General features: G+C 47.6%; 1 protein-coding gene across 1 annotated transcript; it reads right to left on the bottom strand.

Moving 5' to 3' along the window:
- Nucleotides 1-10,431: 10,431 nt before the first annotated feature.
- Nucleotides 10,432-13,785, bottom strand: UHO2_03508 (uncharacterized protein; the record flags this gene model as incomplete). Its single annotated transcript, XM_041554114.1, has 2 exons — nt 10,432-12,907; nt 13,052-13,785. The coding sequence occupies 2 exons, from the start codon at nt 13,783-13,785 to the stop codon at nt 10,432-10,434; spliced, it is 3,210 nt and encodes a 1,069-aa protein (XP_041410048.1).
- Between the last annotated feature and the right edge of the window lie 439 nt (nt 13,786-14,224).

Here is a 14,224-nt window from a genome sequence, read left to right as displayed (position 1 = left end):
TTCTATGGCATAATTCATTGGGATCAGTAGGAACAAAGTGTCATGGGCCTGAATGCTCAAGAAGCAGGAGGGTCACTGGTTCATATGGAAGGAGCACAGGTATCAGAGATCTAGTTGATACCAGTGGTGAGCATGGTTGTAGTGCAGTCTCCATGGAGACCATGGACTCCTACAGACTCACATGCAAAGGAGGTCTGGGCCCATATGTGAGGAGGGCAGGCATAGCCACAAGGAGGACTGAGCTCAAGGAAGCATACAGAAGGTTACCACTCAGGGGCTCAAGAGACAAGAGTCAAAGGAACTGTCACTGGTCAAAGGAGAAGGAGCAGTGTATAGGAAACCAGCAAGCAGGTCCTGAGGAGGAGGAGCAGTGTCAACTCCTTCGACACTGCTCAGGAGGCACAGGGGTGCCAAGCAAGCAGGACAGCAAGGAGGAGGAGCAGCGTCGAAGGAGTTGACACAGCTCAAGAGGCACAGGGGTGCCAAGCAAGCAGGATAGCTCAAGGAGGACAGGAGTGGTGCTAGAGGGGCCCCCTGTACAGTACTTGATGAAGAAGGTACTCTCTGGAGAGAGAGCAGGAGCAGCATCACTGGCAATGCTGTGAAGAGGTATATAACCATACTTTCTCATCATCAAAGGTTGAGTGGATCCTCATCCACTCTACACACACCATAACTAGTTATCACTTCAGCATAAGTATATATTAGTTCCAGTCAGCATAGTAGCAATCTATCAAGATTGCTCCTCATTGTAGTGCATGTGTTGTATCACCACTACCTGATGTCCGAAGGCAGCCCATAGCAGGTCAGCAGTCCAGATATAGATAGAACCAAAGGCAGTAGTCCACTGCAGTCTGGGGATCACCTCAAGCATCAGTCAACACACTGGACACTCATGTTGATGCCACCAACCTTATCACCAACACCATCAACCTCATCATCATCAACACTCACACCAGACCTTGGTGTCATCATAATCTACATATTGATATTGATCATGCTGAGCTACCCCTGAATGGAGTGTCCACAGAGGTCAGCCAAAACCTACGATAGTATATACAATGAACGCACGCCACCCGCTGTCATCGCGCAACTTGATAGTTGCCGAGCGATGTAGCTCGTCGAGACCGATACAGTTGAAGATATACAAGTCCTGTACACTAAGTTGGGCTACTGACAAGCTCCTAACACAAGTGTATAGTTTTCATGTAAAAGTCTTGAAATTTAAACTGTATGCTACTATGTATATGGTTACATATATATACCTGATGATCACCTCCAAAGTTCATCAATCCATGATGAGTCACCTCTTATTGTTGCCCCTGAGTTGTGATTTCCTGTGTGTCACTATGACAATGTATGTGCATCCCACATGCATTGCCACTTATGCATGGCTCCTCTTAATCAAGAACTAGCTCATGTTCTGTGGACTCCATATTATTCTGTGAACCCCATTGGGATGCCGATGCATCTTTAACTCCCCCTTTCGATGGCATTACCAGCCCTAACAACTGAGCTAGTTGAGACATTGCTAGACCTTTCAGTGGCTTTGTTAGTATGTCTGCCACATTGCTTGCTGTTCCAACAAATTCAATTGCTATCTCTCCATCCTGCACATGGTCCCTGATGAAGTGATATCGAGTGTCTATGTGCTTCAATTTCCAATGTTTTGCCGGATCCTTGCTCACCTGAATGCATCCCTGACTGTCAGTGCAAAGGACTGGTTGGATTGTTCCCATCTCCAGGTCCCTGAGGAGATAAGAGAAGAAAAGTGCCTCTCTTGCTGCTTCTGAGGCAGCAACAAATTCTGCTTCCACAGCTGATAATGCTACACACTTTTGAACATGTGATTTCCAGCTAACAGGGCATCCATATATGTATGTTACTGCTCCTGACGTACTCCTTCATCCATTTGTTGGGTCTGATGCCCAGTTTGCATCTGTGTATGTGATGACCAGGCATTCCAAGTGCTTGCTTGATCTATCTCCAAAAATCAGTTTGTACTCACTGGTTTGGTTTAGGTACTTGAGCAGATGGATTGCTGCTTTCCATGTGCTACTTGTTGGGCTTGACATATATCTTGCTAGTACCCCAACTGTGAATGAAATGTCTGGTCATGCAGTGTTTGATACCCATAATAGTTGTCCCACTAGCTCTTGGTATTGCTTGGCTTCCATTGGGTTACATTTGTCTTCCCTTGTAATATTAGCTATTCCTTGCATTGGTACCCAGGACTTCTGATTAGTTGCTTGTAACCATTTGCTCACCATCACCTTAATGTAAGCTGACAGATCAAGTGACATCTTCTTCTGTGTCCTATCATGCTTGATTCTTACACCCAAGAACTCCTTCACTGGTCTGTTATCCTCTGTACCCCATTTTGCCATTACTTCCTTCTTGGTGCAGTCCACCTCCTCACAACAGGGGGATGCTATGAGCATGTCATCCATGTATGCTGTAATTATAGTTAGACTACCCTCAGTTCCTCTCAAGTATAAGCAAGGTGCACTCAGCATGCAATAGAAACCTATGCTTCACAAGTGTGAATCCAATTCCACATTCCACTCTCAGCCTGATTGTTTTAGTCCATACAGTCCCTTAATTAACTTTAGAAACTTTCCTGGGGGAACCATTGTTCCAATTGGCAGCTTCAGGAAAACATTGTGGTGTAGTGTCAAATTCAAATATGCCTGTTTTACATCGATGCAGTCCACCTCCCAATCTTGTATGGTTGCTATGGCTAGAACTCCTCTGATAGCTTGGATAGGTGCCACTGGCACGAATACATCCATGTAGTCTATCCCTTCTCTTTGTGTGAATCCTTGTGCTACCAACCTTGCCTTGAATTTTGTTGGGATCAAGTTTGCATCTGTTTTAATCTTTAAAACCCAATGCATGTCAACAGCATTCATCCCTTTTGGGAGGTCAGCAATTTCCCATGTACCCATGGCCCTGAGTCCATCCAGCTCCTTATGCATTGCCTCCTCCCATTGTTTCTTGTCCTCTCCAGATAATGCTTCACACATGGTTGGATCCAAGTTCTTCCATCTGTTATCATTTATTGCTGTGAGACCATTGGTCTGCATCTCAGCATTGACATCATACATGGTGTATTTTGTCACACCGTTAGTTGAGTTCTCCTCCTCATTTGATTCATCAATCATATCCATGTCCAGGTATTCGTTGTGGGGCTCCTCATCTCCTTCGTTGAAGAGGTTCTCATTTGTGTACCCCACGTTGTCAAGGTCTTCTTCATCCACTAGTGCTGGCAGTGATTGAATATTTGCTGGGCACCACTCTGTTTTGTCAAGCCAGCATTTAGTTTCCATGAGTCTTATGGAGTTGCTCCAGAATATATTTGGGTTATAATCTGGGCTGTAGAAGAGCCATCCTCTTCTTTTCAGACTGTATCCCAAGAATATGGATGCCCCTGCTCATTGGTCTAGTTTCTTATTGTCTCTCTTAACCTTTGGGATGTTTACCCATGCCAAGCATCCGAAGACCCATAAGAGCTTTATGAGCTGTTCTGGTGACTTTCCAAACATGGCCTGATATGGGAATTCACCATCGACATTGGGTGTGAGGTTCATTTTGAACACTGCAGCCTGGATCGCATATGGCCAGAAGCTCTTCAGTAGTCTCCTTTGCATGAGTAGTGTTCTCATTTTCTCCCCTAGACTCCTATTCATCCTTTCTACATGTCCATTCTGTCTGCTGTTATATCCAACTGTCATCTGCCATTCTATGCCTCTATCATATGCCCATTTGATTGCATCATTGCTTTGCCACTCCATGCCTTGGTCAGATCATATTGCTTTCAGACTCCTTCCCATCTGGGTTTTGAGATACATTACTATCATCTTGAGTTTTGGGAATGCATGGCTCTTCCATAGTAGAGGCTGTACATACACATACTTGCTATGGTCATCAACCAATACTAGTGTGCACATGTATTTGGCTGAGTGCAACAAATCAACTATCAAGTCAATGTGAATGAGATCAAGTGGGGAAATGGATTTCTCTCCACTACCTTGTCCCATTTGGGCTGTCATGCTCTTAGATCGAATGCATTGCTCACACATTTGAGCTGTATCCAGATTCAATTTAGCTACATTGTCACCTTTTAATAGATTGTTGATGGCCCTTGTCTTATCTCGGCCTGGATGCCCTAGATGTTCATGTCATAATTGTTGTTTGGATATTTCTGCTCTGCTCTCTGTCTGCTCAAAATCTTCATCAACATCCTCAAGTAATGATGTTGATGTGATCATTGCATTCTCTTGCCATGTGTCACCTTGAAACTCTAAAAGTCCTTGCTTGCAATCCTTGGTCATTTTGAGTAGCATGCCATTTGCCATATGTATTTGCCTGCCAGCAGAATCCAATATCACTCATGCTCCTTCATCTGTCATTGAGTTTGTTGACAAGAGGTTAACATTGAGATGCCTGACATATAGTACATTATGGAGTAGTATATCTCTGTTACTTGTTGATATGTTGACATCTCCAATAGCTGTTGCTTCCAAAACCTTGCTTCTGGCTGTGAACACATGTTTACAACAGGTTTTGGGATTGATGAGCATGCTATGAATGTTGACCATATGGTAACTGGCCCCTGAGTCCAGGATCCAACAGGATCTTTCTTTTGGATCTAGGGGCCTTTTCCAACTTAGTGTGAAGGAACACCATGGTTCCTATTTGGTCTTGGCAAGGGGGGAATTTTCAGGGATGGTTACCATAGCGTCGCACTGGCTAATTCCATGTCCTGGTCATTTGCAAATCCAGCACTGAAGCCTTCGAGGCCAAACAGCAACCTTGGCATTGGTGTTATCTCCATCTTTCTCGTCCCCCCCATCCTTCAGGGTTGGTTTGTCTTGATCATTGCTGCCAGCAACTCTGGCACTGGCTTGGCAGGGGTCAACCTTCTGAGTGGGGTAATTCTCAATTGCAGATTGCTGAATGGTTAGTGCAGTGGCGAGGGTGCTAAAGGTGAGCTGGCTGACAGTGGCAACCATTTCCTTATACATTGGATGGCAGATGGTGCACTTCTGCAAATTGGAGAACAAAGTATTGTCAGCAAAAGGTTTTCCCAATAGGCTGCTTTCTGTCTGGATTGTCCTGATTTCTTGAATGAGTTTTCGAGCATCAGAGTTGAACATCCTGAGCTCACCTAACTGAGCAATGAGGGCAATCCAGCATGAGGTTGCAGTGGCTTCATTGGTCAGGCCATTTTCGATTTTCTTTCAGACCTGACTGAATGTATGGTGTTCCCTGATGATGTTGAGAATTAAGTAGTTTACATTATATTCCCCAGTGGTGTTGATGGTGCCATGTACTGCATTCATCAAGGCATCATCAAAACTCTGTTTCCACTTGGGGTGTTTCTTATCATATGTTCCCTCAAGATGTTTCATGGCATAAGGGACAGATTGGAGGAAGGACTTGATGTGAATGTTCCAACTATAGTAGTTCTGTGATGTGAGCTTGGGCACTGGCTTGAGTAGCTTCACCAGGGTGTGGAAGTTATATTGCTTGCCACTGCTGTCTTGGTTGGAATTGGAACCAGTTTCCTCATCATCATCTATCACTTCAACTTCTGTCTTGTTGGTGACTTCATTAGCGGTGGCTTGCAGCTGGGAAACTTTACCCTTCTTGCCTCCTTTAGTTCTACTTGCACCAGCCTGTGTCTCAGTGTTGTCTACCATAATGGTAAGGGGGGTCCCGGCTGGCTCGATTGGTAGAGCTTCAGACTCTTAATCAGTTGAAGATATACAAGTCCTGTACACTAAGTTGGGCTACTGACAAGCTCCTAACATGAGTGTATAGTTTTCATGTAAAAGTCTTGAAATTTAAACTGTATGCTACTATGTATATGGTTACATATATATACCTGATGATCACCTCCAAAGTTCATCAATCCACGATGAGTCACCTCTTATTGTTGCCCCTGAGTTGTGATTTCCTGTGTGTCACTATGACAACATATGTGCATCCCACACATGTTGCCACTTATGCATGGCTCCTCTTAATCGAGAACTAGCTCGTGTTCCATGGACTCCATATTATTCTGTGAACCCCATTGGGATGCCGACGCATCTTTAACTGATATCGAGACAATAGCTGTCGCACAGTTTGATAGTCACCGAGTATCTCGACAGACCGACCTGGGTTTCAGGCGCGAGACCCCTGACAATTGGGTCGGTGTAGGAAGATCCGAGATGAAGATGAAGATGTGGTGCACCCAGAAAAAGGTGCATGAAATGTAACATCAACCATAAGATCGGTTTCTGGTTGATTTCAGGGAAACCAACCACAATGGGGGTTTCTGATCAGTTTTGCTGAAATCAAGCAGAACATGCTCATTGGGTTTATTTCACCAAAGCACATTGCACAAAGCCCCATTGGTACAGAATGGACCAACAGGACACAAGGAGGCAACAGGAGACTTGGTAGGGAAGGCCTCCATTGTCAAAGGTAGGATAGGGCACAAGGAAGGGCCCCACATGCTAAAGGGGGTCCGAGTTTAGCCAAGAAGAGGACCAAGCTCAGGAGCAAGCAGCAGGTTACTGTAAGCGGTCTCACGCCTGAAACCAGGTTGGGGGTTTCTGATTGACTTTGGTGAGATCAATTGAGTAAGATCTACTCAGTATGTTTCAACTAAATGTAACCAGGCAGCTTCATACTGGTAGGTCTCAGCTGACCACCTTGAACACTCCATTCAGAGGTTGCACAGCACATCCATTATTCTCTGGAGGGAGAGTAATACACTCTCCTTTACAGTACAAGTGTTCATAGTACTGTTGCTAATGCTCTCTAATGTTGTCTGGACTGCAATATGCTTATCACCTACAGAGGATGGGAGTTACTGGACCACAGGTGTTGGACACTGCCTACAATAACTGACTGGACCACAGATGTCAAGCAAACACTGCCTACAGTAAGGAACTGGACTGCAGGTGTTGAGGAACACTGCCTACAGTTGACACCTAACAGTGATAAAACACACATGTTTGAGGTGTCATTGCAAAGCACTGCTATTGCAATGATATGTAACTATGAGTCAAGTAAAGAGTATGTAAAGTATAGAGTAGAGTGGATGAGGATCCACTTGTATGCTATGGTAGAATGAGAGTATTTATGCATTCACTTGGTGTTGCCTGTGACACCTCTCCTGCTCCTCCTGAGAGGCCTTCACCTCTTCTTGACACACTCTCTCCTGCTGGTGTCAATCCCTTTGATGCTGCACCTCTACTGCTCACACAGTGTATAGGTTTGTGCAATACTGCCCCTTTGCCTCCATGCTCTTCTTTGCCTGGTGATGTGTGATGACCCCTTTGACACAGCCCCTCCTCCTCATAGACAATCCCCAGTCTACTTGACACAGCTCCTTCTTTCTTCACCAGCAACTACCTTCTCAACCTTATCTTGTGAATCCCTTAACCACCTGTTGAGCCCTGTTGCCAAGCCCCCTTGATCATGTGGTCGCCCCTGTGCTTGGTCCTATGTGGCTGTACACATGTACCCCTTGAGTGGTAACCATCTGCATGATGCTGAGCTCAGTCCCCACTCCTGCATGTGGTTATCTCCCATATGCTTCTCCTTCTAATGCCAGTATCTTCCTTCCTGAATCTCCTGATGCTTGCTCATGACAGCCAACTTGTTGAGACCTGCTGATCAGGCTGATTCTGATTGATCCTTGTGAGATTAACCAGGATCCCAGAGTTTGGTTGACCTCACAAATCATATGCACTACCAACCCAATTAGATTGTCAATTCCTGATGATTGCTGCAGATCAATTTGGCGCACACTTCATACACTGATCTGCCGACCCTGTGACAGTTACCACATAGGGGGACGTGCTCTTGATCACATAAGGGTCGGTCACAAGGTAGACCACATGGACAAGAATGAGACAATAAGGATGGTCACACAGTCAGAGAGGGCCATCAGATAGGGGCCAAGGAATGACCATGGATTGAGAGGAGAGGGAGTCAGACCAAGAGGGTTGGCATTGGTACCATGAGGAGGATGGGCAGTGTCAAGAAGAGTCAACACACAGCCCAAGGAAAGGAGGGGTATGAGGAGGATGGAAACACTCCTCCAGAGGAGTGGGAGCAGTGCCACAGGCAGCACCTCTAAAACACATAAATACTACTACTACTTCACCATAGCAAATGAGTGGATCCTCATCCACTCTACTCTTTACTTTACTTACTCTTACTTAGTTACATATCATTGCAATAGCAAGAAGCCTTTGCAAAGACATCTTGAACATGTGTGTTGTATCACCATGTCATGGGAGACAGCCAGCCGAAATGGAGTCTGTGCCATCAGCCGAAATGGAGTCTGTGCCATCTGTGCAGGCAAGGAGGCACACCAGCAGAGGACCAGTGGAAGAGCCTGGCTCAGTGGAACCCAGGGAGATCCGGTGAGCTATTGCAGCTCACTGGACATCATGGACTGCCAGTGGCAGAGATGTATGGGAGGGCTGTAGAGCAGTGCCACCTTATCATACACGTGGGGTGGCAATGTTGCTGATTGACATTGATTGGACATGTGATATATTGCTTGGAGACAATCACTCAGGAAGTGTAGTAGGCTCGGCAGCTCAGGAGGGTGCCATAGTCATCATTACCAAGCAAGGGCCTGAGTGGTGCCACATGCTGGTCATGAGAAAACACTAGTTGTGGTTATGGCTCAGTGCGAGTCCACATATATATACTGTCCTTGCATGCTACTGGATGAGTGGAGACTCATCCACTCTACTATACCTTCACAGATATCATAACTGTATGCTATACTACATGAACAGTAACATTCCTTACATGTTGCACATTGCAATACCATCTATTGCAATCATCACAAGTCTGAGTCTTCATTGTCGAATGAAGAGTATTGTATATGATGTCATCAACACCTACATCAACACTGTAGCACCTCAACTACAGGCAGAACCTCCACTGTGGGCCTGGAACCTCTACCAGTCCCTATAACCCAACCACTGCCAACAACATCAACTGAGCACTAGCTCCATCACTCTCAGTACTATGTCAACATCTCGACACTCCCACCAGCATTGTACTACACCATCGCTAGGAGCTGAACTTGCTGCATTACCTCTGTACAGAGTGCCAACAGCAGTTAGTTGACATCCATTCCCCAGGCCTCACTCATTGGGTATCATGGTTATCTGTTAAGGAGAGCCTCCTCACCAGTACTCCGAGAAGTACACTCAGTCAACTCTCCCTACCAGAACTCCCTGAGAACCGCTGAGACGGCCCATTCCGCAGAGAGTCGGGTGTTAGGCACATGACCGCTGACACACCATCAGATGTCAAAAACTGTAGGCAGTGTTCTCTCAACACCTGTGGTCCAGTTCATCACTGTAGGTGGTGTTGCTCAACACCTGCAGTCCAGTCAGTTATTGTAGGTGGTGTCTAACACCTGTGGTCCAGTAACTTCCATCATCTGTAGGTGATAGGCTTATTGCAGTTCAGGTGATGTTGAAGAGCATCAAGCAACAGTACTACAAACACTTGTGCTGTATAGGAGAGCATAACACTCTCACTCAGGAAGTAACAGATGTGCTGTGCAACCTCTGAATGGAGTGTTCAAGGTAGTCAGTCGAAACTTATCAGGTATAAGCCTTCTGATCATTTCTGCCAAAACAGTTCAGAAGGAGCTTACTCAATCAACCTCACCAAGATCAAACAGGATCATCGAACTCAGGTTTCAGGCATGCGACCGCTTACAGTTGGTCGCCACCAACAGTGGTGAGTGGGTGTCACGCCTCTCTCTCTTGCGAATACTAGCAGCACGAGAGATATCATGGTGCAAATCTTTGCTTGTATGGAAGCTAGTACTTAAAGTAGCTTCTCCTTGGATCTCTTCCTTCCTTGCTGCAATGCATCTAGTTACACCGTTAGAGCGGGCATAAGCTTGCGCACGTAATAACGTAACAGTGGGGGCGCATGGAAGGAGATCATATGCATGGAAGAGGTCCAAGCATAGGAGCATATGAACAGTTGCCACACGGGAATAGGGACCATGTGGAAATCACATGGAGCGGGAGTAAGACAATAGAGACGTCAACATGGAGCGCGAGTGAAACAATAGAGTTGTCCACATGATACAGATGCGAGACAATAGAACTGTCCATGCAGGGAAACAGAAACACATGGTCTGAGCAGTGGTCCACTCAACTCAGAAGGGGCAGGAGCAATCTCAAGGAGGAGCCCATACGAGACAGGAAGAAAACAGAAGTGTGGGCTAGAGTCACAAAGGTCATAGACCTCCTTCTTGGTCAGGTCATACTCAGAGTGTCTCGTCATGCATACACACACTTCTCTTTCGTACTTAGAGACACACACAACCAGATCAACGACGACACTAAAGTCGTTCGGAAGGCTGGGTGGTATGTACAAAACTTGCTATTGACTCTGGCGAGCATGGTAGCTATCCCAAATAGAGACTGAAGCAGAGCCTAACTCGTCGTACATACGCAACTTGGAGTGACTAATTGGAAGACCTGCAAACGTATTCCCCGTTGTTGCTCGTCCACGATGACAAGCGTTGATAGTAGCATTGTCCGAGCCTGTTTTGACGTTGAAGAGGTGGGTTGTTTCGTGGCTCGTACAACTTGAATCAGGTGGGGAGATGGGTCTATCGTTCAGCAAGAATTTGGGTGGTGGTGCGAGTGGCGCTGTTGGAGTTTGAGTTGTTTTTTCCTTGACCAGTTCTTGCGAGAATCTGTATTCTGCTTTACGAGTTTCCAGCATGTCTGCAGGAGATCCAAAGGGGGAGAGAAGAGCCATATCACCTCCTCGAGATGCTGATGTATCCGAACTGTTACCGAGATCAGCGGCCATAATGCTATCGAGTAGTTTTTGAAGCTCTTCTGAATCTTCAAAGCTCGAATTTGCTTCGGTTGAGACGATACTGGCGATGCTGATCAGCCTCTGACGAGCCGAGTGCAGATGATGTACTGCTGGTGGAGAACGCACTAGGCTGGATTCATCAGCTTCCATTATACCATAGAGGCTTCCAGCACTCGTCACAGCTTCTCCTGCTTCCATTTTCTTATATGGCGACGCGTTGGGGCTGAGAGATGGAGAGCTTCCGCTAAAAGTCTTGACAAGATTCGAGAGAGTTTGTGTTGCTTCGTTCATTTCCAGAAACCCAGGCCTTCGTGGAGGTAAGACGTCTTCAAGCCTGTTGCGCAAGGCAGTTAGCTCATGCAGAGCAGTTGTCGAGTTGTTGTCAAACGGAGCATCGTCAACCCATTCCTGCTCTTCGATGATATCCGAGTCCGTCGAAAAGGCAGACGAGGGCTTCCGATGCAAGCTCGGCCCTTTGCCTCCTCGACGAGGAGAATATTTGGGCAAGAGCACCGTTGTTGGCGGACTTCGTACTCGAACAGCGCTCGGCGATCGAGTGATGTGGTATGGTGACATGAACTTGCGCATACCTGGCGATGCTGGTGGAGATTCCGTGAAGAGGATTGAGGTGCCTACAGACCGAATGCTTCCAGTCTCTTCGCGAGTGCTTGGAGAGCGCAAGCGTTGTCCGTAGGAGCGACGCGAGACGATGATCTTACCTGATGGAGAAGAGGTCGTGGAGCTCTGCGAGCTGATTGTGCTAGCTCGACTGCGTCCCGAACGAGGCGGGATTGGCAGAGACTGACCAAGGAGGGAAGCTGGAGGTCTTCGAGGCGACTGCTTCTTCAGCATGGGCACAGAAGCGCCAGTACTTGGATGCACCATTGTCAGGCTCGCCTCCGTTAGAGAAAAAGTCGGTATGCTCCTAGCTGAGGGTGGCTCACTCGATCTCATTTTGGGCCAGATCTGACCCTCTTCCGACTGCTTTGCTGCTGTTCCACCGTTAGTGTGGCCTTGTGTGGAAGCGGCAGGAAGCTGTAACTGCTTCATCCAGGGATGCCGATGATCAGAGATCCTCGCAGTTGGTATTGCCTTGATGGACTCCCTGGTGGGTGGCCGAGGAGGTGGGGGTGGCTTTGCAAAAGCGTCCGGAATCAGCGGTCGGCGTTTGTACGCCGCAACACCCGAGGATCGAAGTGGAACTACTTTCGAGGGAAGCTGGATGCGATCAAGTTCAACACTGCGGCTCTTTTGGGCCATTGTCGATGCGTCACACACGCGTGGAGAAGCTTTCGACAGCAGATCCTCGCTGCATCTAGTAGGCGGGCCCTGGCTGGGTGCTGTGACTTGCTGAGCCGACGTGCCTCCTGAGCGATCGGGAAGATCTTGCGAGCTGCGTGTCGGCCACCATGATGATTTCTCCATCTCTCGCATCTTCTTCCCGAAAGCGTTGAATGGCCGTCGAGCCAGTAGCTGGAGTGTTTTCAGCTTGGACGGTGCAGGGGCTGTGGGAGGTTGTTCTGTGCTCGTACCTGAATTCTTCAACGATGAGAGAGCTTCCCCGACACCTTGAAACTGAGCAGACTCAGTATCAGTCGGAGGCGTACTAACAGCAGAGATCTCGTGACTACTCAGGACCTCGGAGGAACCATCAGACTTGGGCGAATGCTCTTGGGCCGGCTCCTCAGACGGCGGCTCGTAAAGGTCAGTTGGGAGAGGCAGACGTCTTCGCAACGCCATTTGGTCGCTTTCCGACAGCTCCTGTGCTTTGCGGTTAGAGCGGTAGGGTCTATTTGGAAACATTAGGAAAGAGCTGCTCATCGAAGTCGCTGCTTTGGCTCTTATTTGGTCTTGCGTCTGACTGAGACCATCACGACTTGGGCGACCATCAGCGTCGACCCAGCACGAATCCTCGTTGCTATCCCCAGCAGGGAAATGTTCCATGAGAGTGTCGTCCACGGTCAGCATTGCTCGCGATCGTGAGCCAAATCCACGGCTCGACACTTTTCTAGTGCGTCTTGAAGGCGTCCTGTTTCCAAGAATTGAGGGAGTTGGAGGGAAACAAACCGTTTTTGACCAAGCCGAGAAGCCGACAAGGGGGATTATGTCAGCTTTCAGTATCGGTGTGAAAGGAGAACGTTGTGACCACAGCAGGGCGCGAAGGGCGACTTACATGAACCTCCTTATAGAAGCAAGACTAGTGGCGCTCCTTAACGAAGCCTTGCCTTTCTCAGGCGTAACAAACTTACTGCTGCGCTCTTGAGTCGCATCCAATGTCGGCTGATAGCTCTCATCGGAAGCCTTGCTGGGCAGCGTGCTCTTCTGCAACTTCCTGGCAGCCATGCCAATACTATGCGACCAGTTGCCGAGCGTCGACCTGGCAATGTCCTGACTAAGCACTCCATCAGGAAGCCTGTTGGCCGAAGCACGATCCTCCAAAACACGCGCTTTTGATCGTTTCGACTGTTGAACGGGCGACATGCTGAATTTGCTCTTCAGCTGATCGGACGAGAGTTGACGACGACTTGGTGTTTTAGGTTGGGATAGTATGTCTCCTGTCAAATAGCGCGGCATTGTTGAGGCTCTTGCCTTGGCTGCCGCGGAATCAAGCCCAGGCACCCCTGTGGAGTGGGAAGAAGGAGGGGAAGATTCAAAAGTATCAAGCTCATCATGATGCACTTGAATCGCACCTGTGAGTTTACACGGTTCGAGGCGAGGTTCTTCAGGTAACGGTTTGACCCCGACACTGCTGTTCAAAAAGATAGGACTGGAAATGCGATGGCCACGAAGGGTTGAGATTGTATCAACCGAGTTACGACCTGTGATGGGCGATGCGGCGTTGGCACGGAGCAAGTCGAGTGACTTGGAGCGTGGGGTGTACGGAGGCGTCTCTTCCTGGACGATCATCGGGCGTGGGAGGGGAGAGTTGATGATGTGCACGTCAAAGCTCTATGGATGACAGGGACCTTGCAACAAGGACATGGATAAAGGATCAAAGGGGAAGGTGGTCGTGGGAAAAGGACAACGCAAAGCTCTCAAGCAAGGTTGTATGTTTGAGTCTAGGGGAAGCAAACTAAGTCGACACCCAGCTGCCCTGTGCGCTTAGCACCGGCTCAACTCAAAGAGAACCCAAGCTGGGAATGGGATGGGAGAGCCGGATGTTAATGTGACAGAATCAAAGACCTGCGATATGCGAGGTATCGAAGAACGAAAAGAAAGAAAGCAAAAAAAAAAACAAAAAAACAAAAAACAAAAAACAGCGTACTGACCAGAGTGTGTGAAAAAATCACACAGGCTCGAGCCTAGAACAGACGCTTGTTCATATGATCTCAAGAAGGACCTCTTT

The sequence above is a fragment of the Ustilago hordei genome (genome assembly GCF_900519145.1).
Source record: "Ustilago hordei strain Uho2 genome assembly, contig: UHO2_contig_06, whole genome shotgun sequence".
Lineage (NCBI taxonomy): Eukaryota > Fungi > Basidiomycota > Ustilaginomycetes > Ustilaginales > Ustilaginaceae > Ustilago > Ustilago hordei.
This window is presented reverse-complemented; position numbering and strand designations above follow the sequence as displayed.